This window comes from Athene cunicularia (genome assembly GCF_003259725.1).
Source record: "Athene cunicularia isolate RWA chromosome 4 unlocalized genomic scaffold, athCun1 chr4_part1, whole genome shotgun sequence".
NCBI classification, from domain to species: domain Eukaryota; kingdom Metazoa; phylum Chordata; class Aves; order Strigiformes; family Strigidae; genus Athene; species Athene cunicularia.
In genome coordinates, this window is record NW_020799098.1 from 39,648,999 (window position 1) to 39,676,059 (window position 27,061).

Genomic DNA, 27,061 nt, shown 5'->3' on the forward strand with positions numbered 1-27,061 from the left:
ACTATGCAAGTTCAGTAATCACCATAATTCCTTTTAACAGAGATGTGTACAGACTAGTAGCAAAAGTTCAAATTGCAGTTAATCCCCACACTTGAAATGAATGCAGTCAGAAAGAGCTGCTGTCCTGAAAGTCTGGTGCAACCTTGCACAATAAAGTCAAACTGCATTTACATTCCTATTTATAACATGCTAACTTAGCGTGTGTCTGGAGCAAAAATACAGGCTGTATGAGATGAGATGAGTGAGCTCTCATAAAGATCCTCATTCTGTGGCTGGCTGTCTAACAGCATGAAAAGTTGCCCTATGCAAACAACCTCCTAGAAACGTAACTCTTCTGGGCAAATTACGGCAGTGAGGTGCTGGTTTTTTACTCACCTTATCACAGCACAAAGGTAGAGGAGCACAACCAAAATGAGAGTGCTCATCTCTGAACACTTTAAGGCCTACCGATCAAGTGACTTACTGTAAAGGAAGACTGTGATTTCACGTCCTTTACGAGTCTCCCAGTGCTGCCCTTCCTATACAACCTGGGTGAATATATGATATGATGGAGAGAGGAGGATGGTTGCTTCCTCCTTACCTGAGCCTTAGACAAGTCTAGATGCAATCCGAGCATATCAATAAATTAAGGTCCACAAGTGGGAATGGTTACAAATAGCTACCAAATCTTGACAGACACTAGCTGTAAAACAGGTGCTAAGCAGTTTGACTTTGTTAGGACTTTACCATGTCTGTGTTCATACTGCTGCAGAATTTACAGCTCAAAGGAGTTTAAGAGCCCACCAGATTAGGTAGCATTTTGTGAACATTTTACAGCATCATTTAAGCACTCCAGTCTCAGAGTGAAGTTAATCTACAAAGAATTTAGAACAAACAAAAAGAGACTTAGATTTGAATCTTGATTTTTGTCTCTGTTACTCTTTGCATAATCTTCTAAAGAAAGCTCATTTAAATGCCAGTTTCTGAAATGGCATCAAATATCTTTATCAATAAGAAAAACTAGTTTTAGGATATCTTTGTGGTAGATCACACTTGCTTGGATTCAGTCTGAACACCTCACCTAGGTGCATACTGAAAGGAAAGATGACGAATGTTTCTACATCTGAAAACTGCTGGTTTAGCTTGGTTGTCAAATTCATTGCAAGGTTACAGATGTCCAGATTGGTTACCCTGGTCTTTTAACAGAAAAGAAGGAAAAATAAACATTAAATAGGAGCAATTAAATGAAGATCAATTCAATATTAATGAGTTCCATGAATTGACACACAATGTAAGGAAGTCACAGGGACTCTAGATGGACATCTGAAGAGTTTCTCAGGACCTATCCATGACAGACCAATGATAATTTGTTCTTTCTCTTGTCATTTTCAGCAAAAAAATTCTGTACGAGAATAAATAAAGCCCACTGATATTTTAGTAGATGCATATCTCTCTATATAAGGTTGTGACAGCTGTCACCAAGAAGCTGTGAGATGCATACAAAAGTAATGGCAACCACACTAAGACTGACTAATCAGCTGTCATCAGTTGCCCATGTACACATTCTTGATATAATTAAGTTCTGTGCCACTGTTAAGATTTTACTCTCTGGTAAATCATTTACCATAGGGCTTACATTTACAGAAGTTTTCTTTAAGTTTGTCTGAACTCACACATTTCAGACTGTGACTTTGTTTTGTATTTTCACTCAGCAATAGTCTACAAGACAGTAAGTCACAATGTCACTGACACCTGGACTCAATAAAAGAGTTTAAATCAACTCGACTGAAGAAAGAAGAGATAAATGAGGACTTCTATACTTGAAAAAAATAAATTTTTCATGGACCATTTTGTCTCTTTCACTTTCTTTAGTGAGTAGGGAAGATACATCTCTCTGATCAAATGACTGTCCCTTCTTTTTAAGCATGTAAGGTCATCTGTCATTTTCAAGAGACGTGGTATTACTCAAATGCAGTAAGAAGAAAGTAGATGCTGGCCATGAGAATGGAAAAGTGGAGTGAGGCAGGGACATGTCAAAGGACAGATTCATAAATATTCCCTCTATGCAAGGTTTAACTAGATTGGTCCCTAGCGTGGGAGGGGTAGTTCCACATTTCCTAACTGTGGCTAGTGTGCTGGATTGTAATGACAGCACTGATAAGAGAGCTACCCAGCTGTACTCTGTTCCGCACTGTGAGACTCTGCAACTCCATCCTCTAGTTGCATCTTTTCCAGCTGACGCTCTAGATGAAGCATTTAAACTAATATAAAAATGTAATTCCTGTTTTCAGTTTCTCCAGATGTTGTAAACTAGATTTTTGTTATCTGGTGGCACTAAAGCAGCACAATGGTTTGATTATTTGTTTCATTTCATCTGCATAACCTGTTTTTTCCCGCTTTTGTGCCTAACACTTAACTGTGTTTAAAACTTAACTGGGTTTCATTCCAGCAATGGTTTGCACTTGTGTAAAAAAACCCCAACCAAATAAAGAGATGTCTGCAGGCATAAAAGAAATGCATCTCTATGGAAGATGGTGTGCTAACTAGGTGACAAAGCTGGTGGTATACATAAATAACTCCTGTGAGGGTTAGCACAACTGGCAGAGAAGCAAGAGACTATTTATTCTCAGCCTGTAGTCTGCAAATACCTAGAACTGAAATTCTACAGATGTCATCTGAAAACAGTCAGGCATTCATTCTCTCTATAAAGGGTTGCATCTCCACTGCAAAAAAATTTGAGGATCTACACATCCTCAAAAGTGGAAAAAAGTGAAAAATAGACAAAAAAACTAGGGCACTGACTAAAGGTTACAGCTCCGCTCGCTGGCTCACTTGAGGTTGGCCTGCGGGGCTTGGAGGGAAGGGATGGGCAGGTCCCCATGAGGATGCTGCCTGCCCCCAGCTCTGCGGCTGCAGGTCTCTGCAGGCTGGCTGTAGGGGAGCTGCGGAAAGCAGTGACAGTGTGACAGCATCTCCACAGATTTGTTGGCTACTGCCATGCTCGCTTTACAGACCCATACTCTGTGGGCACATATAGACCACAGCCCACCTCTGCAGCTAAACCTGGAAGAGAGTTCAGGAGTTTGATTCCAAATAGATTTCTTTAGTCATGTAACTTGAGTTCCAGTGCTAGCCTACTGAAGGAATCCTGGAAAGTAGCTACCTCCACTTTGATGTTGTTATTGTTTAGAAACATCTAGTTCTCCATCTTTATATTCCTTTCAGATAGCTAAGCTGCCTGTCCTGTTGCATTTATTATCTTAAAAGCAAAATCTCTATTCAGATTGGAGAAAATATAAAAAAAAATAAATCATCATTTAAAAAAATTACTTTGACTTTCTTGTATTCAAGGATTAGAAAATATTAATTTGAAGATTTTCTTTGGTAAGTGCTCTGTTTGAGATCTTGGTTTAATTAAATTTAATGATTAATTTATTAATCTGTGAAATGAAAACATAATGGAAACTTAAAAGCTGTATTGTATAATCATAATCATTATCAGATATTATAGCTGTGCTGTTGCAAGAAGGTGATTCTTGCTTGATTCCTAAATAATCTGCTTATTCTAAGCTGATGTTTCAGCTGCTTACTGTGACTGCTGAATCATAACTGACTTTATGCTACAGTCTTTTGTGCTACAGAGGTGGCTGCAAAAATCCCAGCAGTGCTCCCTTAACAGCATGTCACATCTACCGGTTTGCACTCCAGTCACGAGAAAACATAGCCATTATCTAACCAATTCTTCTGGGTTCTTTTAACTTGACTGGAAACTGAAAATAAAATGTTCATGGGCTGCTTTAAGAAAACCCCAAACATTATTTGCAGCTGGAAAAAAACCCCAACGAAATGGTCATAATATTAAAGGAAGCTCTGTCAAAAATGCAAACGTGGTCATAACACCAGATGGTAGAGCTACAGTAATTTTCTTTGAAGATCCTTTTCGAAGCCACAGGCTGAGCAAATGGTTCAGGTGGGAATCTGAACCCACCTTTATCAGCTGAATTCCTGAACCCAAACTCGTGCAAGTTCCAATTCAGCGACACTGTGTAATGAGGCAAATGTCATCGTGCTTGTGCCTGCTGGGTCAGAGGATCACTGTGCTCTGGGATCCCACGTTCTGGCGTGCAGGGAGGAATTCAACTTATGGTTAGGATTCACCACGCTGCTGGGTTAGCATCCAAACTTGAACTTCAGTGGAATGGCCCTTCCCTTCAGAAAGACCTAATGCTCTAATGCTCTGTAGTAAATGCTAAAATGCTGTGTAAAATACCTGCAAACGAAAAAAATTTCTGTAGATATATTTTGAAACTCTGAGTTCATCTCTGCATATCCTATGGAACAGTGAGCTTTATTGCTAAATTTCTTATGGCTTTTACAGAATCACAAATAGAAAAAAAATCCCCCCCCAATAGGAAACTAAATAAAATAAATAATAAACTGAAATACACCTACAAGAAAATTCCAATAATATTTTAAAGTCTGATTTCATAGGTAACTAGGTAAAAGAAAATGGCTTCACTAGAATTGTTAAAAATGAAGCAACAGTCAAGAATACCACAGAGCAACTAAAATAACCCTGTAAAACAATTCAGATGTTTTAATAGGGCAACATCTTGCATAGACTTTAAGATTTGTGGGCTCACTTTCTATATATGTCTTACCTAAAACAAACAGGAAAAATTAGTTACGAGGTTGACAGATTTGGAATGAATGAGTAATTATGTGGTGCTTCCACCTTATAACATGGAATTAGTGTTGACATCTGCATGCCCATTAATTTTGCTTTATGTGCAATTACCTGTAAATTGGACACTGACTGCATTTGGCAAGAAGCAACATCTTAAAATCTCTCCGGATAAAAATATTCAGCTTTTTTATTTGCATTTGGTTGTCACAGTCTGTTTTATAAACTTACTGCACATATTTACAGTTTGCTTTACTTTTGCTCCGTACCACCAGTTTTACTGACAGTGTTTCATATGTGGATGCTTTTCAATTTATGGGATATGTGCCAGCAAAAAATACATGTAGGCCTTGCAGATCTTAAGTGACAGATGAGAAAGTAAGAAATATGATAAGGACATAGAAAATTGATGTCACAATACATACTTACTGTTTGTGGTACACGAATGGTTAGTTAGTGATAGGGAGGTGGAACAGAGTTTTTGACAAGTCTCTCAATTTAATAAAGTGTATATGATGCTCAAGCCAGGTCACAGCTCTTTAAAAAAAATATTTAGATTGCTCAGGTGTTACATAGCTGGCTGAAACTCTGTGTTGAAACTTGCTGCTAAAAGATACAGAGAGGTGAAACCCCAAGGGCAGGTAAAATGCTCACTTTAAGCATTATTTCTTAAGGGCAAACATAAGCTGAAAGAGCTTGAAAGGAATCCCATGGCATGATTTGGGCTATGCCTGAATTTGTCGGGAAGCTCTGTCCTTTTCCTAATTCCAGTCTGCCTTGTGCTGCTGCTGTGGGATAGGATGGGAAAATCTGTCATTCTTTAATGCAGTATCTGCAAAAAGGGAAATTCTCCCTTAATTACTGAAGGGGCTCTTGCAGTCATTTATAGAATCACAGTTGGGCTGCAGATGAGTATTTACTTATTTTTCCTTTTCCAGTTTGGATGAGGGAGAGTTACTATTTTTAGGCTTAAAGTTACACACAGTTTGATGGGTCAGAGACTAAGCTCTCTTCCTTGGCTAGTTATTGAGATAGCCCCAAACACTAAAACATACAGAAGACCTTGTGCTCTTGGCAGCCTTTATTGCAACATATCTTAACTTCAGTGTTTTGGTTTAGAATATTGTACTGGAAAGAAGCTGGGAACCTGAGAATTCAAGTTTTCTTTCAGTGATAAATATATACCAGAAATTTACCTAAGCATCATGTTTTAGACCCCCACAACACAGAAGAAACCATCCATTATTTGAATGGGAAGGATAAGACTCACCCTACCAGCACACTAGATCTTTTCCCACAAGATACAGGCCAGTCAGTCTGTGCCCAGGCAGATATTTTGTTTTCATAACTAGAAATGTTTTTTGTTAATATTTCATAAGTGATTTATTGAAATCAAGCAAAAATTAATAGTAAAGGGAGGCTGAAAGCTGTGGCTACCTGATGGCTTTAAGTGCCTCTGTGAACACTAGTTAAGTGTTGAACTGTATGAGAAGCTAATATTCCAAATAGCAGTGACTGTAATTTGCTCCTACAGGTAATGCACGAGACAGCATATTCTGTAATGACATGCTTTGTGCTGTAATAGAGAAAAACAGAGCCTGAGGTTTGGATTTCTTATTTCAAATTGTGTGTGATTTTTGAAGGGGATACCATAAACAAAGCAGTTTTATTTCAGCCAATGTAAAAATCTGTATGGGGAAACTCTGATACTACACAGAACTATATTGGGGGAAGATTTTAATCTCACAATTTAGTCAATACAGTTTTTCTCACCACCACTAACACCACCACTAATCTCATTACTGTTTCATGTGTCACACTGTCTACACAGATGCTTTTTTAAGGCAAATCCTTTTCTTTGTCTAGCCAGCTGTTGGACAGACAGCACAGGCAGCCTCTTCCCTCTGCTGCTGTTACTACAGTAAGCCTTGTCCTGGGGTGCTGAAACCAAAAATATCTCCCCCTTAAAGCAAGAAATGTATTCTTTTATTCATACCACATTTTCATTATTAAGAAAAAATATGATTCATAAAATACTACCCTATGGCAATAAGCAGACTTTTAATATTAATGCCATTTTATTTAATTCCTCTAAACCAGAAAAGATTAAACTCAAGCATGAATAAATACTACTATCTGCCTGGAAGCTACATCTGTGCCCTTTGTCTCCCATCTTTTGACATCCCGTGAACATCTCCAGAAAGTTATAGAACATTTTCTCTTAAGCAAAAAGCCCCTCATGGATATGGATGTGTTCAGTAGTCTTTGAGAAATGTCTAGAGGTCTTGTAATTTCTCACTCACGCGGCTCCAAACTGGCTCTATTCCAGAACCAGGTTTTACAAAATAATTAGACAGTCACTCAAATCATTATTACTCAGTCCTTTTGCCTCAGAAAACGTCCTGTCTGTGAGATTGTACTTGTTCTGCTGACATAAGAAAGCGTGCATTCAAATTTGTCCTGCTTGTGAAAACCATGACTGACAACACTCTGCAATTCGATAACTGTAAGCCTTAGGTTATTCCTAGGTTCTTTTGAAACAGCATGAAACAAGGTTCTGTGCTGAGACATTCAACCCCAGATTTTTAAGCTTCCATTTAATTCTTGGCAATCTTATCTCTGGAAGGCAGCATAACTGCAGCAATTGCACATCTCATTTCAGAAAAATAAAGAAACATTCTTTTTGCATTTTAATAGTTTACTGGAAACTAGTTCACAGGGAATGAAGGAACTGATGATGATGAATGAAAATGATAAACAGCAAGACCCAATTACTCACTCGTGCTAGGCTGGTTCCAGAAGGGACTTTATATGGGACATACTTCCTGTAGATATGCCCAACTCGAGAGCACGGAACATCAAACATGCCACCTCCGCACATCCATACCTGGAAAGAAAACAGAAAGCAAGTGAGAGAATAATTCCTGGCAACAAATAAGGCAAGAAAGGCATTTTAAGTAATGGGTATGTGAAAATGACACTCCCTACTGTCCCCTTCCACAGTCACAGTGGTGGTCTTCTTGGCATGCTGATAGCTGGGATTAGGTAACATGGCAGACTCTTCTACCTGGAATTTCACTGCTCAAAAGCAGAGTATGTTCAAAATAAAATCTTAAAACATATTTAGAATATCTAACAATGGTCCTCCTTCAACACAGCCAAGATATTATTGCATCTGTTGTTTAAAACATACAGGAGCAAAATTTCAAAAGAAGCCTATGTGAGTAAAACAAGCCATTAATTGGAAGTAATTTTTTTTTTTTTTTGCAAAACACCTGACATATTTTGAATAGTGAATACAGAGCTCAAATATTAAGATGCTCTTCATTTTGTAAAGAAAAAGGAACAAAAATCGATTTCCTTCTGATCAAATATATATAGGCAGAGAAAGAAGAACATGCTGCTATGTTTCATCATTAATACTTTAATACTGAAACAGATAGAACCATCTGGAGTACACAGGTTTGATGCCTCAGGTCTGAGCAATCAAAATTCAGTCAACACTGGTGGGAGCTGCAAGTACTTCATGGCTCTAAAAATCAAACTATATCCTTATGGGCAGCAAGTTAGGAATTATTCCCAATTCTTCACCTAGCATGACTATGTTTTACCAAGTGTACATGACAGCAGTGTTGTGTGCCACGTCAGAGGAACTATGGCAATCATGCCAACCTATGAGCATGATTTTTTTATGCTCTGGCAATGCAGAGCCACCAAACTCCAACAGGGCTATTAGATGACTTATGTAGCATACTGGCAACATTCAAACTCTGATTTCAAAAAAACCTGATCTGACTTTGCAAGTCAGAGAAACAGAAAACAACAACAAAATCACTCCTCCCAAACCCCCAAGCAGAACACTTCAAGTATCCTAAAACCAACTGTGCAGCAAGAGTTTAAAATTAGAGTGAAAACATCAGTATTATAAAAATTATTTCCTAATCCTGGATAACCAATTTTTGTTCCTCACAAATTTAGAACAGAATGACTCTTATTCCATGTAAAGGACACTTGTGGTCTCAGCTTTCAGCCTTTAGACTGAAAACAAGAAAAACCCACTCCCCTCCAACCCAATTTAAAAGAAAACCACACCAAAGCTGAGAAAGATAGAGGGCTTGTCCCTTCCATGTGTCTTTCCGTGGACATACATAAAGATGCTTCATGAAACATCTCCATAAATCTGGAGGAGAATTTAGGTCCATGTATTACATATATGAACAAATTTTAACTGTATCTGATGCACTCCGGAGTGAAATGGCATGAAATAAGTTTGCAATTGAGGCTAAAACAGAATAGAACATGGACAACTGAAAGATTCACTGACAATTTCCATACAAAAAGGAATTAATCCAAAAGTTGATATGCGCTGAATTAAAAAAACAGTTACCAGACCCTTAAAAAAAAGGTATCAGAAAATGTGATGTGATCACAAATACTTGACATTCTGCATGAAGCCTGCAGAGAACACTGTGCATCTCTACACTTTTTCACCACACATTTCTTATTTAGTCTCTTTTGTCTTGTCCACCAGCTCACTGTAGCTACTGGATTTTTGAAATCACGGGAAAACATAATGATTAATTCCATTAATTTAAAACAATAGTGAAAATGGGCAAGAGTTCGGCCTCTTTCACTGTGCTTGCCTGTTGATGTTACAGTGGGTATATATCTGCTTGGTCCTGGCAGTATGGCTGTGAGCTTGGGACTAAATTTTAGAAATCTGAATGTGCAGGTGCTATACATTACAATATGATATAACTTCATGCTTGAGTGTGACTTAAAGCACTTGCTGAAGTTAGCATGCTGGAATTCAGCCTCTGAGACAGACTGTGCTATTCACACTGTGAATGGAGAAATCGGGGTTAGAGTGAAGGCTTGAGTTGCAAAGTGATTTAGGAAGCTGCCTCTTATGGGTCATTTGTGTATCAGTCCTGTCCCTTAGCTGTTAGCCATGGCATCCAGATAATTTTCATCTGGTGACAAAAAGTTTGAGGATCTACACCTCATTGCAGGACAAACCTAAATATGCCAGTGCAGATGTTTAAGGAAGGTTTGAAACCACTGAAAGTGGGGCAAGATCATGTGCTTGGCCTTGTCCTAAAATTCCACAGACACTCTTGTGCAGTCAGGTACTGCTGAGAGGTACTTGTGAAGCTGCTACTTACCACCTCCCATCACAGAATTAACTAAGGCATCCGAGGTATGGGTAGGTACTTCTGGTGCATGCTAGCATTTCAGAAAAGGAGACAAATTTTGCGTGTTAGTGGCACAAGGTGGCAAAGGCAGCTGTCCCAGGCAACACTCTGCCAAATGGAAGCATGTGTGTTGATGGAATCAGGAGTATTTCAGTACCTATTTCTACAGTGAGGATATCCCATCTGGTCTCCTAGTAACCACAGTCCTTCTCAGGGAGGAAATCTACTGGTGGGTTGAAAATGGAGACCCAAATGAATGCTCTGCCTTCCATGCCAAAATAGCTCATCACAGCCCAGAGCAGTCTTGCAAACATGATCATTATTTTCTTTTCAAAACCAATTTGATTCTTAAAGATGACCCTTAAATCCTCACCCATTTAATCCCATGTCACCTAATTCACTGGCAAACATGTTCATAAACATATTAAAAATAATAAAAATGGTAGTATTAAAATAAGTTGGGTAATGCCATTGTTAAAAAAAAAAAATATCACCTTTCTACCAAATACTTTGTACGTTACATCATTTATACCTTTTTTAGTGGGAATCTCCTCTCTGTGGCTATCTTCACATAAGCCAGTGCACCAATGAAAGTGCAGACCTACATTTACTATTTGTTCTTGTTTTCTAAATTAAGATGTTTCAAAGTCTAGATAAGATATTGCAGTAAGTAATCAAGTTTCCTTAGCATTTGAAAAGTAGACAGCAGAGCAGTTTGACTCAAAGGTCAGACACAGAACAAATTTAAAAGACAAGAAAGCAGAAATATATATATATAGGCTAGTATTACTTAGACAATGAGAGCTGAAGTAGACATATATTGCATTTCTTCTAAAGCAGTTGGATATCAGTAAAAAAAAAAAAAAGGAGAAAAGAATTAGAAAAAAAAACCCTGTCACATATGCTGAGACAATAAGTGGGAGAAAATAACACTTTGCGCTAGGCTTATATTTGATAGATAGAAAACTTGAAAATGCTGTGCTGCACCTGAGGTGCGCTGTGCAGGGTAATTGAAATGAAGCTTGGGCTGCCTTGAAGGATGTTTAGCAGCTGTTCCTGTTTATCTTTCAGCTTCAGAATGATTTTAAAAGCATTTTTTATATTTTCTTGGGAAGATCAATTCTGGCAACTTTGTCATCAAAATGTTCATTTTTATGTCACGTGTGCTAAATGCAACAAAATTGGAGGACGACTTCTGTGTTAAATATTACAGACGCCCAGTGTACCATGAAGGGAATTCAGGTGGTGTGGGACATTTGGCAAAATTATATCACAACACTGATACCTCTCTGTTCATCTAAGAAGCAAGCAATGAAACTCTCAAGATCGTTAACGTTTCCTTCTTACAAAAGCAATAAATCTGTTCTGCAGCTGAGGTATAAAAACCAAAGACAAAACCAAAACAATGCAATTTTAGCTTGGAAAGATCAAAAGAGTAGTTTAGGTGTCAACTGTATACTATATCACAATTTATTTTTATATAGCTCCAACAGAATGTTACAAAACACTTTATAGGGATGGTTGAAAGCAAAAGACAGGCATTAGCACAAGTTTTAAAAGAGATTAAGCTGTGGTTATGTGGCTTTGTTCCTGACTGGAGCTAGATGTCACAGATGCATTTTTTTGGCTCTTTTCTACAGCTCTTGTGGGATTTTGGGTGAATCACCCTGTTTTCACATCACTTCTTTGTCTTTAAAATTGAATTGTGCTTGCTGTAGTGTTTTTTTCCCCCCTGTCTTATCTCTCTAGTTTATGAGTGATCCAGCCTGAGGACTATCTGGAAAATGTAAATACTGTGCACACCAGAATGAGACTCCAATCCATATGCTACACTGTAATCATAATTACTGCGGTAAGAAACTCATGATTTTTGAGCAGTGGAGGATGTGTTGCTGTGGAACAGGAACATAAACATACAGCAAATTATGTAAAAGATTGAGGGGGGACTGAATGTATTTTGGATCAAGCTTCAAAACTAATTGAGAAATATACTGCTGCTGAGAGTCAGTAATGAGACAGACAACAGTGAGAGACATTGAAATGCATGGAAAAAACAAACAGTAAACTGTTTGGAATAGACCACAAACAGGAGAAATGGATTACCACAATGGGGCTGAAAAAGTTGTAGAAAATAAGAACATTAAAACTTTATGAAATTTTTCAGTCACTCTTCCTGAAATATAAGCCAAGAGAACAGATTTAGCAGTTGCAGAAAAGAAGAAAGAAGAATACTTTCCTGTGAACTTTCCCATGTAGTGAGAATGCAAGAAAAAAATTGAAAAAGACGATCACTGACTGCAAATCTGCAGTCAACAGGTTTCACAAACAGCAAAACCATTTACTTGTGGTGCAGTGGGATTTCCTGTCAGGGATATTAAAACTGTACCATGTAAACTGGAAACTGATGACTGTGGGTATTTCAACAATACTCACTGGCACCTCTAAAATGTTGAGAAAAGTGGGAGTATTACACGTTTGTCAGTTCTTCATATAGATTACAACTGCATTGTGGTAATGCTCCCCCACTCTCTTTCTTCTGCAAAGATTGCCAGCAGTGGAGGGAATTAATAATGATGAAGATAACGATGATAAAGAAAGGAATTAATGAATTTGGAGATGTGTGTTGGAAAACAGGGAGGAAGAGAATCTGGAAGATGTGTTGGCATGGATGAGGATAAAACAGCTCTAGTTATAGGTGACTAACTTCAATGAGACTAGGGTATCACCATTAATATTTTTGTTAAGGTATGATTTATGATGCCTAAGGAATGTCCAGTATAAAAGACTGTATTGGGTTTCTGTGGCAAGGTTTTGGTAGCAGCGGGCTACAGGGGTAGTTTCTGTGAGAAGCTGTTAGAAGTTTCCCCTATGTCCGACAGAGCCAATGCCAGCCAGCTCCAAGATGGACCCACAGCTGGCCAAACCCCATCCCATCAGCACAATAGTAGCACCTCTGGGAATACGTATTTAAGAAGGAAAAAAAAAGAAGTGCACCTGCAGCCAGAGAGACAAGGAAGAATATGTGAAAGCATCAACCCTGCAGACCAAGGCAGGTGAAGAAGGAGGGGAGGAGGTGCTCCAGGCACCAGAGCAGAGATTCCCCTGCAGCCCATGGTGCAGCCCATGGTGAGGCAGCTGTGCCCTGCACCCATGGAGGTTAATGGTGGAGCAGATACACACCTGCAGCCCAGGGAGGACCCCATGCCAGAGCAGGTGGATGCCTGAACGAGGCTGTGACCCTGTGGGAAGCCCACACTGGAGCAGGCTCCTGGCAGGACCTGTGGCCCCATGGAGAGAGGAGCCCACGCTGGAGCAGGTTTGCTGGCAGGACTTGTGACCCTGTGGGGGACCCACAATAGAGCAGTCCAGTTCTGGAACAAAGGACTGGGCCCTGTGGAAGGGACCCACAATGGAGCAGTTTGTAAAGAACTCATGTCAGGGAAGTTTCTGGAGGACTGTCTCCTGTGAGAGGGACCCCATGCTGGAGTAGAGGAAGAGTGTGAGGAGTCCTTCCCCTGAAGAGGAAGGAGTGGCAGAGACACCGTGTGATGAAGTGATCACAACCCCCATTACCCATCCCCCTGTGCCTCTCGGAGGAAGGAGGTAGAGAAAATCAGGTGTGAAGTTGTGCCCGGAAAGAAAGGAAGGGTGCAGAGAAGGTTTTAAGATTTGGTTTAATTTCTCATTATCCTACTCTGCTTTGATTGATAATAAATTAAGTTAATTTTTCCCCAAGTTGAGTCTGTTTTGGTGAATGATCTCTCCTTTTCCTTATCTTGACCCACAAGCCTTTCATTGTATCTTCTCTTCCCTGTCCAGGTGAGGAAGGGGAGTGATAGAGCAGCTTTGGTGGGCACCTGGTGTCCAGCCAGGGTCAACCCACCACAAGGAAATTCAGCAAACACAGGAAGTTAGGATCTTTTACTGCTCTATGTTTTGAAGATAACTACATAAACTGTGCCTTTCTGGCATTTAAATTTAGGATTTCCTAAATAGTGGCTTCCCTGATTATTCAGAATCAGGTCAGTTCCAGTGCTTTGCCAGGTTTCATGAGTCTAACACATGCTGAACAGTATCACCAGCAAGATATCATACATCTTTTTTAATTAAAAAATTGATCCCAAGGTTATGCTGTCAAAGAATTAAAATGCTGCACATTATTTCTTATGTAAAAATTAATCTAAGAAACTATTTAATGAAGAGGTCATATTTTGAGACACAGGTTGTGGCTGCCTCACCATCCATTGGATGTGCATGCGTGTGCTCTGATTTGGAAACAGCAGTTAATCAGTATGGCACCCCGTGCTACGCTTGCTGCTGTACTCTGCAGCAATGTTAGCAAGCATGAAAAGAACAAAAGAGAAATATGTTGGTTTTTGTAGTCAAGGAAATAGAGGTCAAACAAATTTTCAAGCAGCAGCTGTTTTTTAACCTGTCTTCCTGTGTTCCTGACAGCTCAGCACCTGGAGTAGTCACGCCTGAAATTTGAGGAAGTTTCCTTTCATGCTGTGGCACAATCCCAAATGTCACGGAAACATTATAAAGCATACTGTATTTTGGAGAAACTTACTGAATTACGCTGCAGTAAATTTAGACCCACTGCAGACTCACTCTCCGTAGTATCTTTCTTTTTCCATCGAACACCCTTCCCCCACAAACACAGACACATAATTTTGCTCACACCTTCTGTCTCTATACAATGAGATAATGCAACCTCCCTTCCAGAAAAAGACTTTTGGTTAGGACTGTGCTCTGCACTGAAGCCCATTATCTGTCATCCCAGGCCAAATCTAGTGAAACAGGCAGAGAGAAACAACAAAATTGACACTTTTCTTCCAAGCTTCCCAGCCTGAGTACCTTTTCTAAACCTGGTTCAACCTCTTCTTGTCAGGAACTGCTGCCTGACTCCCCAGGCAACCACTTGTCCTGATAATCTAATTTTTAATCAGTTCTTGAACTCTGTCTTAGCATCTTGAACTCAGAAAACAATATGGCTTTGCTATTCTTAAGTTATTCCTTTGAGCTTGCATGATGTCCCTTGATCCAGCACCAGACTTTAATTCATTGAATGTCTGGGGTTTGCAAAGTGCAGTAGAACTTTACAGTGAGCAGAGCAGAGTCATTGATATTAAGTTCATGATGAAGCAGCTAATAATTCCTTAAATCAGAGGACTTTAGACAAACTATTTTATTGAGTCTTGACTAGCACAGATCTAGCCATCACTTTTCTGAGAGATATAATTTCTCTGACTCTCTAAGCCCACACTTTACACTCATGGCTTCCCACTTGCTTTGTAGCAAACAATCCTGTAACTTCAGTTGTGGGGATGACTGGATGTCTCTGGTGCAGTAATGCAGAGGCTTTTGGTTGAGAAGATGCTTTTCCTTAAAAGGATCTTAACTGCTAAGTAATCCCTGTATAATGTTTGAATGTTTCTGTTAAGTTTTATTCTAACATCTATGAAATTCTTCTCCAAATAAAATTAGGCTAGAGAATATCAAAGATACATTGTTTCTTAAACGTCATTCCACATTTTCCACCATTTTTTGAATTTGTATATATAAACAAGATATTTGACACACACATTTGTGAAAAATCTTCCTGGACCTACTGTTAAAATGTTAAACAGGAGGGTTACAGTAGTCTGTTGATCCACAGAATTTAAAATGCATCACTGAAGGCCAGAAACGATCTCCAAACACTCCTCAGTCCAGGTCACAGAGCAGGGCAACCAGTTCAAGATGAACTAGACACTACTTCATTTCAGGGAGCACATGACAACTCTCTCTCTGGCACGCATCCCTCCATAACTACATCACTGTATTTGAATTAACCACAAGAATCCCCAGTCTGACCCTGGGAAGGTCATGTCATCAGCATGGTCTCTGTTTATAGCAGACAGATTGTTTACTTATTTACCCTTACACTGCAGCTTTTACACAAATGAAGAATATGAACAGAACACGTGTCTGTCTCTGAGGTTAAAGATCAGCCTGAAACTGTCCTCTAAATACAGCTCCCCACAATTATGGGACATTTCAAACTGGCTTCCTTTTACAACTTCTTAATGAAAACCAATCATATTTATACAAAATACTTAAGAATTAGCTGACTCAAAAACCCGTGTGAGAATAGCTAACTATCTAGTGGTCAGAGATGTTCCTGAGGCAGGATAATCCAAATAATTACTTGCCAAGCAAAATAACATTAATGTGAGACATGGCATCAACACAGGACACCCATACTACCCTTCCACAGGCCATAGATGTGGACAGTCTAAGGAAAGGAAGGATGTAGTTTCAGACCCACTCAAGCAGCTGAAGAAAATGAACCAGGGTGGTTGTCTGATTTTTTCACTGACTTTGTGAATAACAGAGATACGGCAAATCCTCCATCTTCCCAAATTTTGAGAATAAAGCCAGTAAATTAAATTGTCTAACTTGTCCTCATTTAAGTAAGTTTTAAGATGACTGAATCTATAGCTACTGTAGAAACTGTTGAAGCAGAAACCTTCCCAATCTGATATTGGTGATTCTGATATAATAAAACCCAGTCATTTCTGTTTCGCCCTTCCACCTCCATGATTTTTTCCCCATTTTTTGTCATTCCAAACCAAACAGCAGTCTTCTTTTTAAAACTTACATATGTTAAATTCTTCCAATAGAAAGTTGTTCCTATTTGGCAATAATTTTTAAAGAGTATTTTTAAATTCTTTTAACACTAGTAAGAAAGGACAGGGACCCTAATGTCGGTATACACTAATAAGACGAATCAGGAGGTATGACTGAAATGAGACCCAGTGTGACACAGCTACCTCCAAAAAAATCTATCCCTTGAGCAAAACACATTGGGACAATCTAGTATCTCAATTTCCAGTGATGTTACCATGGTTTCTGTACAAAGACTAGAGAGCATTACAAGTATATTCTTTTGTGATGATGAATAAAAGGAATATTTGAAATAGGATAATAAAATCATGGGTGACCTGTCAGAGACCACTGTGACAGCTACTAGTCACTACTTACATTTGCCTCTGAAACAACCTAAATGGACAGAAGCTGAATCAATATATTCTAAATAAACTGTCTAGCTATTGGGTTTCCCTTGCCTTCTTTATTCTGCTGGAGTATAAAAATGATTTGAAGAAACATGAGAGTAGCACAGTTAATACAAACCATTTTGCTGTTCTTGATAACTCCTGTAAAGACAGCCTGTCAGTCCAGTGTCGGGTCACGCTGTAGGTTTCATTCAACAGAATGGCCTCACCTCTGTTGTTTTAATCACTGTTGAAACTCCGATTCAGCAAGATCTATGATATTAGTCATGGCTGACATACTAGATTTATTTACTGAGCTTTACACTGTTGAAGTTTGGAAGTAGGTTGGAAAGATCCTGAAGCTAAATGTGAATTCTCATTTCAGTTACAAGCTTTATCCAAATGTGCTTGACTCAATTCATCTATATAATGAAATTCTATTAAGTCATTGAAAATCTTTGCATATAGAGCGCATGAGGCAAAGTTCTTATGTCTGTGGGTATACCAAAAGACAATAAACTCAGTTTTCAAAATTAGTCATACTAGTCCTCATCCAACTAATGCGAATACCTGTTTTACATGTGGACAGTAGTAAGACTTTCAACTCAACATGTAAAACCAAGTAACTGATTTGAATACACATGTCCACATAGAGGAGAAGAGTATACGAGGATACACCATGACTAGTTGTACATAACCCAAGCACTTGAAAACTCCCCATGTATTTTGTCATTACAATAATTCAAATGCAATTAAAATATCTTGATTTTGAAAAGCTGGCCTGTAAATAACAGCTCATAGCAGATAAGCTGATCTAACGATTCAATGCTACTGAAAGGAGTCCTTCTTCCTATGACTTTCTCTTTCCATTTTCACCCATTTCCCTGAACTGACTCCAGGGGAGCTTATCCCCAGAGATGTTATGCATTTTTTTTTTTTTTTTTTTTTAATTAGTTCTCTGTTGGCTTATTGAGCTGAGCTCAACACTTGAGCATGAAGTAAATGCAGCACCTGAGAGAAGGTAAGTGAGACTTGATGAAAAGTAAGACTTGAAAGGAACAACGTAGAACTTCATTCTTTGATGGTGGTAGGATACCACATTTTCAGAGGGAGCTGTACTCAGTGTGACTTTTGTATGGCTTCTGGAGCTTATGTTTATGGCATAATTCTCTATGAAATTACTGGGAATTTCTACAGAAAAAAGTAGTATTGTGCTAAATTAATTTTAGCTACAAGACAAAAGCCAGTATGAATGAAAGCGTCATGATCATGAGTCTTGCACTAAACAAGTAGGGAAGTATTGTATAAGGTGACTTGATGACTTACCTTAAAGGAGATTTCATACTGTTCTCCTCCCCATATTTCTAATCCCGGATCATAGCCACCCAGCTCCCAAAACCACTTCCGGTTAACGGCAAATAGACCTCCAGCCATTACAGGAGACCTGAAGGATAAATAAAAGAATAAAACAACATGTTTGGATAATGCATGTGTGTGTGTTTGTGTAAATGTAGGTTGTCTGGCTTCCACAGTTGCAAAGTTAGGGAAGGCACAGACAAACAGCACTGTAAGCAAACAACATTTACCTTTCTTCACCCCAAAATGGACTCCAGATAAGAAACAGGCAACGTGATAGACACGTAGGCAGATATAGAGCATGGTAAGACAGTTATGCACAAACTCCTTTTTTAAAAAAAACCCACAATTTCTGTTCATTACTAAATAAACCCCATATAACAGAAAAAGAAAGTGACTCTGGAAACCTGCCAAGGTATTTAATGTAGTCTCAGTACTCCATGTGAAGTAACTCACATTTGAAAGTTAAAAAAAACTTTTCAATTCATTGCAGTCTCATAGGTGCTGCCTAGAGAAAGGCAGAAAGGTGACAGTGGATGGCTACAGAGCAGCTGCTGGGAGTTAAACATCTGCTTTTCTACAGCAGCATTTAAAATCCCTAAACTTTGTCTTACAGTGGTAATTTAATTCACAGGCAAATAATTTCCTGTTTTTCATGTTTCCATTTTTTCCATGAATAAACATGTAAAATTTTCTTGAATTAACAGCCTTTCCCACAGATAGTATAGAAAACAAATGGAACATTTAAAGTTAGTGTTAGAGAACATCAATGAAAAGTGCATATAAGCAGGAATTTTGTACTGGAAGTTAAGAAGTTTGGGGTTTCTTTTCACTACCAAGACGACCATGTTTCTATTGTAGCAAATATGTTGCCACCATTAGGATGCCAGCAAATCCCCACATGCATGAATGTTAGAAAATGATCCTCTCATCCTCATTCTCAGTAATGGAAAACATTATAGATATTTTACCTTTTACTTCTATAAGATAGGTTTTTTTTAAAAATATATATATATTAGGCTATATCTTATATTAAACTACTCATTTTCATGACTAGGGAGCTTTGTTCTTAACAGACTGATTCTAATTTTCTTTAATGATTATATTTTTAAAAGCACGTAGAAACTTTGTGAAACAAACCTGCAATATTCTAACTGGCAAGACAGTGCACTGAAACATACACTGAATGCTAATACTTTTTTACTTTTAGTGACATTTCGTACCTCAAATATTGACTGTTCTTTCCACATATGAATAAATTCAATGGAGATTAGAAACCTTCCCCTGGGAATTAAGACTACTACAATATATGTTCAATTCCTACCAAAGTAAATCTAATTGCAACATGCCCTTTGTGACTTCAGGTTCTAAATAATTAAAACACAATGCCCTTTTACAAAGATGGACTTGCATGGAGGATGCTTATAAGTAAATTGTTACTGGCAAAATAAATGAAGTCCCAGAATCACTGGGGAAATGCAGGATTTCTCTAATTCTCTTAGGTACAATATCTTTAACAAACATTTCTCTTGACACAGTGAATGGCCTATGAAAAAGGCAATCCCTGCACGTGAATCAGATGTAAGATGAAAAAATCAGTCTTCAAATTGCAAAATAATTGGCCCATACTTACAAATGATACTTCATAACTAATCTGTAGATTTTACAATGATAACACTGAGTAAAGAAACTCTTCGTTATTTAGATGCGAGAGGTCAGAACATTTATTACAATGAACAAAAGTACCAAACAACAACTGGAACAGCAGCAAACTCATAGCTCTTGCACTTAAAAAAAAGAAAGACGACAAAAAAAAAAACCTGCATGTGATGTTGCTCCATTCATTCTTATTCCACAACACGTTCTGACATTTGTTGTCTTACAGGAAGAGCAATGGAGAGGACAAACAGGATGGCTTTTTGATTTTCTTTAGAGTGGGATGAGCAATAAGCTGTGTGAACCTGACCACTTGGCACAGGATACATATTCCCCTCCATGCCACAAGCAGCTGCTGCTGAACAGGCTTTAAATTGTCTCCAAAATATGAAGACAAGAGTCTAGTCCAACAATCATGACTGATATAAAAAGTCCTTCTGTAGTCAAAAGATCACTCACGCATATGAGAACTGTGCTGAGCCCAAAGGAGAAGATTTCTTCTCTTGTTTAATGGCTTCTTTATAGAAATGTCAAGTACAAAGTTATGATTGGAAAAGTAATTTTTCATTCAATGTCCTTCTCAGGAACTTAAACAACCAGACTTGAGTACTGTAGCATAATATTATATGAATAATTACAGTGGTAAGATGTAAAATACTTAAGAGTCAAAACCTTAAAAGGCCAAAGACTCCCAAAACATCAGAAAAGCTGGAATGCTAAGGTTTCTAAACTTAAAAATAGTTATAAAAAGCTTCCCACATGAGCAGTACTGCACAGTCACTGACTATACATAAAAGAACAATATTGCAAGTAAAAGTCAGCTGATCCAAAAACGACCAAGAGGTCACAGATGTCCTGTGTCTCTGTTTTAGTGTCATATCTATTTAGTGCCATATCATGTCAGTAGGTGAATGTAGATTTGTGTCCCCTATTATTCAACATAAAGAAAGTATTACACTGCACATTGATCACTGTTGAATTGAAATACTGCTGCATACTGGGGTGCTTTGGAAAGGACTGATAGGAATCACTTGCCTGAAATTTGGTCATTATAATTGCATCCAGTGAATGACATATTGCACTACGCATCTCTTTGTATAATACAGACTGATTAAAGGCTCTATACTGAACTGCTGAACAGAAATGGATGAATGCTGGAAAGAGGCATCCATCTCATGCGGGATACATTAGACAAACTGACCGTCAGTGCCAAACCAACTGGCAATACAAAAACTGGGGCAAATGTCAGCCCACATCAGGAGTTAGCGCTGGGTCCTGCTGATCTTGTGGAATCAGGGGTGCGATAGATGAGGAGGAAGAGGGCCAGGTTGCTGCTGCTGCAGTGACATTCCCAGGCATGACTGGTGACCTACTATGCACGGCTTTGAGTTGGGCTTGTGCACTTTTTATAGTGAATTCAATGTCTTGTTAATCAAGAAGAGTGCCCCTCCACCCTAGTGAAAGCACATGAAGGCACCTCAGAAGAGTGAATAAATTGAAATACCTTGTTTCATTGGTTACTGCCCCTGATGCTCTCTGCAGTGATTCTTGATAAGGACCCAAATCTTCTTAAGCAAATAGCAGAAGCTGACACTAATCCTAGATAATAAAAGGGTCTAATAAAACTAAAAATTAAAATCTATGAAATGTGTAAGGTAAAAGACAGACTTGGTCACTCACACGAAGTGAAGTGAATGCAGACATAAAAGAAACTAAAATTAAGATCAGTTGGTCAAATTCTATGTTGTACATAGAAAAAGATGTCAATGTAGCTGGGATGGATATGTATTGGATTTACTGAATTTTTCAATTAAAAAAAAGCAGAATCTTTTATATCCTTAATTCTTTAAGCAAATATATTTTAAAGTGACTTTTTTACATGTAATATTTCTCCAAGACACCATTTTCTTTTATCTGTTGCCCATTCTAACAACATGAGTAATCTTTGTTTATAAAATCACCAAAATTTAAAAAGTAAAACCTGTATCTGTGACATTAGCCTATGGGATTTATGTCTTTTCTTCCTCAAGTGTCCAGTCTTCTAAACAACTTTCACCCTTAAAATTGTGCCCGTCTGTACCAAATGATCACGTAAGTTTTACAAACCACTGCATTCCTGATGTCCACATCATTATCTCCTTAGAGACTCTAGAAACAGTATCTTAAAATATATAGCTGATCCATTATGTAAGGAAAAGGTCAGTCTTAAAGTTGATTTGATCCCCATAAAAACTGCCTTCACCCCAGTTCATTCACTGTGCCTTCAAAGCTGTCACACATTGTAAATTGCCAGCTGATTTTTTCCCTCTCTTAACGTATGTAACTCTAGAGTCCTGACTATTTACGGCAAGATACCCCAGCAATTTTCATAAAGCAAACTGAAGCTATTCTCATGCAAATTTGAATTTGTAGAGCTGTATCTCACTGTGCAGACCTCTTCTACATATCCAGTTAGTTTCAGCAATTTGTATTCACTTATTAAACTGTTGTATAATTTTACTGTCACTCTTAAGCAGTTTGGATATCCTTATTTTAATTTTCCTCGCTATATCTTTCTAATGAATTGTTTGCAAAATTCATCATACGTTGATAGGTTTAATATAGATGCACACAGTCTCCATCTTACCTACAATAAATGTGTATATGCATGCATGTTTCATACACTTCTACTCACGGGCATCCAGTCAACTATTTTACAAGTGATAAATAAATTATGAGATACCTGTCCTTTAAGAGGCATATCCCTAAACTTTCAGCCATGTTTATTTCTGTGCTAGATGTCCTCCTGATTTTTTTCCCCAAGCAATCTCTAAAATATTCAGTCTAAAAGAGCATTCATCCATAGGTTAGCACAAAATGACTGACTTTGCAATGGTAAAACAAGATTTTTCAGCAGTTCCATTCAAATTCTAGTCAATGTTGACAAAGAAATCATTCGTCTTTCCAGAGCAGAGTTGCATTCAGATTTAGCACAGTTCCATTATGTTTTAAAGTAAATTAGGCAACTCACTTGTGGAATACTAATGTGGCAGAAGAGTGGGTATGTACCCAACAGCACCCACTAGTGATAGTAGCTGCTTGTGACTCGTTGTGACAAAGTCACACAAGCTTTTCCTGACCCTCTGCTACTTGCCAGAGGGCATTATTATGCAGGAAGGAGATGAGGACTAATTTAATCTGACTCACACTTTTGTATGCATCTCCAAATTATCAACAGTCTCTCTACTGAAATTGCAGCAAAGCCTCATTTTGATGCCAAATGTGGAAAATTTCTCACGACCGACAGAATTCAAAAAATGTTGATAAGAATTTGCATTATTAAGTAGTGACTGTTGGAGATTATGAAAGTGCTACACAATCATCAGTTAGTTTTGTTATACAAAACTTGTGTAAGTGGCACTATACTTACCTCACTGTTAAGTTTAAAAATAGAATTTTTGTACTTAAGCAAATATTTTTAGACACATGAAAAAGGTATTGGGTTCTGTTTTTATATAACCTCAGTTGAAATAATGTTAAAATATTAGATCATTGTGCTGAAACATGTAACAGCCAAGTTGTATTACTTAAAATTAACTCACAATTCCCTATATAATTACATTTCATGTTTTAATTAGTTGGGTGTTTTTTTGTTTGTTTGTTTGTTTTTTGGTGGGGGGGAATATTAAGGTAAAACCCCATTCTTCTCCAACAGACAGCCAGAAAGTCAGCTGCAGTCAGCTACAAAAAAACCTCTAAAAATGCTTAAGGTTCAGTTTATAAAAATTTGTGCTATGATTTCATCACATGGCTTCTTTGTGTATTTTTTAAACACATTTCTAAATTTCATTGAAAAATTCATATTGTAAGAGGGATGAGCCCTTATGTGGTAATGATGCTGAGGCCCATTTAGCTTTTCCTCCCATATTTAGAAAATTAATGAAGCTGTAGAAGAGGCAAGGTGGGTAGAGATGGAAGACTGAAGAGAAGGCTTTCCCTTCTCATAATGACCTCTCACAATCCAAGGGAAATTTATCTGAATTATTGCTAGAGAAGATCTACAGGACTCAAACTAAGGAGGTGAGTTAGCAGAAATGAGCATTCTGAAGCAAAAGGAAAACGAAAGCTTCTGAAAATGTCCTACAGGTGAAGGTGTTCAGAAGGATAAAACTGAGAGCAAAAGAACAGCTGGAATATCATGCTGTAAGTCATAGTAAAGAGACAAGTCCAACACATAAGCAAGTCTTACAGGACTGAGACCTGAGTGCTGTGAAGACAAGAAAGGGAAGCTGAGAGCAGCACTTCTGCTGAACCACATTCATGTCATGAGCAGACATGGGTCTTGGACATACAGAGCTCAATTGCAGCAAAAAATCCTTCAGCCTGCTAGTAGGAAGTGGGTAAGAACTGTTGGGGAAAAAAACCTCTAAGCAAAATTTAATACAACACTGTCATTTGACAGTACCTTTTCATATTGATGGATGTAATACGTATTCAGGGTTGTCCTCTGAAAATATAATGTTTAATAATTAAAGGTTAAAATAAAGATCAATATGAGGCAAAATATTACCAGCTGTCCCTAAAACAGGAACTTACTTTATTCTTCCTGGATTTTAGTAAGCTTCACTTTGAAGCATATTTAAAACTAAACACAAAAAAGATATTTTTTTTTTTTTAAAGAATAAGGATATACTCTTTCTCAACTTGCCTACATTCTCAACTATACTAGCTTCTGCATTTAAAGCTAACCTAAGGTCAAAATTCAAACAGATAAAGCGGTGTTTTGCACAGTTTAAGAATTTTGGAAGTGTAGAAAGTCACCCTGTTTCTGGTTGTGAAAAATCCAATTATTTTGATTCTGAAAGCACAATGGACCTCCCACTGTCATCTTTTACCTCTGTGTTATTATGAAACACAAAGCTGGAATGTTAAGGCAATGCCAATATTCTAACCCGAGTGTACATCTTACTTTTAAACAGGAAAAATCTGTTCAAGCTAACAAGGAAATCCATGTCTATGGAAAGTAACACTTAGGTAAAGTGACAGCTCATTTGAGATTAAACTTCCATTTTCAAAGAAGGAATAAAGCCATATCTTTAGATTATCCATCCTGGTTGCACAGTAACTCCATCACCACCTCCTGAGAATTAGGGAATAACAAATTCATTAAATCCCATGGCTACCATCCAGGATGTTCTCTCAGAATATACTGGGGGAGCAGCTGAACAGAGTTACTATCCAATTACAATGTTATCTTCCCCTCTTTAGGTGTAGAGAACTATCTGAGAACAAGAGAACTATCTTCCTTTTCCAGTACTTTTGCTTTATTGACGTACTTAAGCCCAGTAAAGCATCATAAGCAAAGTCTCAACTCAAGGAGAAATTTTAAAACTTCATTAAAGATGATAAATGATTAAAGGCACAACAGCCCAGTAAAATAGCTTTGTACATATTGTGTAAAAGTGACTTCACAACTAGGGATTATAAACTGCTCCAGGAGCAGCTTTTTTTGCACTGCCCACACCTTCCAGCACAACCGCACAGGCAGACCAAGGCAGCTGGACCACAGAGAGCTTCAGCCGTGCTGCTCACCATGGTGCCTGCTCTGCGGGCAGGACCAGCGGGGTGTGTCCATCAGGCCTGCCTTGATTCCTGTGCCATGTTGTGCTCCAGGGGGACTGCTAAAACAGCTGCTTGGCTCTTTTTATAGATACCAGGAGAGAAAAAGAGGTCATTCTGATAACTGTACTACATGCTACTGTATAGCACCATAAGAACATTTGCAGTAGTTTGGAAATTTTGAAAAAAGACAAAAAAGGCAGTTGAATTACAATCACCACCATAAACTTCACACACAAGAGAGGACTTTTTTTTTTTTTTTTTTTTTTTTTTCCCTGGCTCTCCTGCAGTATTTCAGGCTGAAGCTTTATTTGTGCAACAGTGAATGATTTAGGTGGGCAAATGTGAAAGTTAGTAGTTTTCCTTGCTCTGCAAGGAAATGGCAACAGGAGTTTCAGTGGGTTTTCTTTTTTGTTCACTCCACTGTTCACAAACCAGATCAGACTGAATAGTTAAGCAAAGGCCACTTCCAGAACATTTCTGAGTTGCAAAGATTTTAAATAAGTGGAACTATAGTTACAATAACCTGCTCCCGATTTCTTACAAAAGTGTTTTAAAGTACTGCTGCCTAGCATGCTGATGGAATAGGCTTTTCTTGCTCTGATTCAAGCAGACAGAACCCTCACACTAGGCTAAGTAGATGAGACACACAGTTAATGATATGATTTGTGGTCTGTCATGGACCTGAGGATGTGGAAGAATTTTATTCCTTTGATAAGTTCTTTAGTAGTACTGTCAGCAATTGCTGTACTCTACCCTTATGTACACATGCTGCTTCAAATGCAAGCAGGAAATGGGGACAAAAGGTAATTTTAATATTTCATTTATGTCTGTGTCTTTGAGGACTAATGCAGAAGCCTGAAATGATTACATGCTGACAGGGAGGGAGACTGGAGCCTGTGTAGCCATGCCATTGTTACAAAAAGCAGGTCATCCATTTACCAGTGGTCAGATTTTAATAAAACCTTATAAGGTTTCCCCAGAGTCTTCTCTTCTCCAGGCTGAAAAATCACAACTCTCTCAGCCTGTCCTTGTAAAGAAGGTGCCCCAGTCCCCTGATCATCTTCATGGCCTCCTCTGGACCCACTCGAGCAGGTCCATGTCCTTCTTATGTTGGGGGCCCCAGAGCTGGACACAGCACTGCAGGCCACACTTCTCTTGATGCAGCCCAGGATATGGTTTACTTTCTGGGCTGTGAGTGCACTTGCTGGCTCATAGAGAGTTTTCCATCCACTAATGCCCCCAAATCCTTCTCTGCAGGGCTGCTCTCAATCCACTCAACACCAAGTCTGTATCTGTGCATGGGATTGCCCTGACCCATGTGCAGGACCTTGCACTTGGCCTTGTTAAACTTCATGAGGTTTGCACAGTCCCACCTCTCAAGGCTGTCCGGGTCCCTCTGGATGGCATTCCTTCCTCCAGTGTGTCAACCACACCACACAGCTTGGTGTCATCCGCAAACTTGCTGAGGGTGTTCTCAATGCTGCTGTCCATGTCACCAACAAAGATGTTAAACAGCACCAGTCCCAATGCCGACCCCTGAGGAGTGCCACTCA

At 38.5% G+C, this 27,061-nt stretch overlaps 1 protein-coding gene across 1 annotated transcript in view; it reads right to left on the reverse strand.

Moving 5' to 3' along the window:
* The window catches only part of GALNTL6 (polypeptide N-acetylgalactosaminyltransferase like 6), a 315,463-nt gene that overhangs the window by 25,809 nt on the left and 262,593 nt on the right, over positions 1-27,061 (reverse strand). The window contains exons 7-8 of the mRNA XM_026847007.1: positions 18,222-18,339; positions 7,443-7,550 (exon numbers count right to left, since the gene is read on the reverse strand). Coding sequence (XP_026702808.1) covers positions 7,443-7,550; positions 18,222-18,339 — 226 coding nt within the window. The remainder of the gene's footprint in view (positions 1-7,442; positions 7,551-18,221; positions 18,340-27,061) is intronic.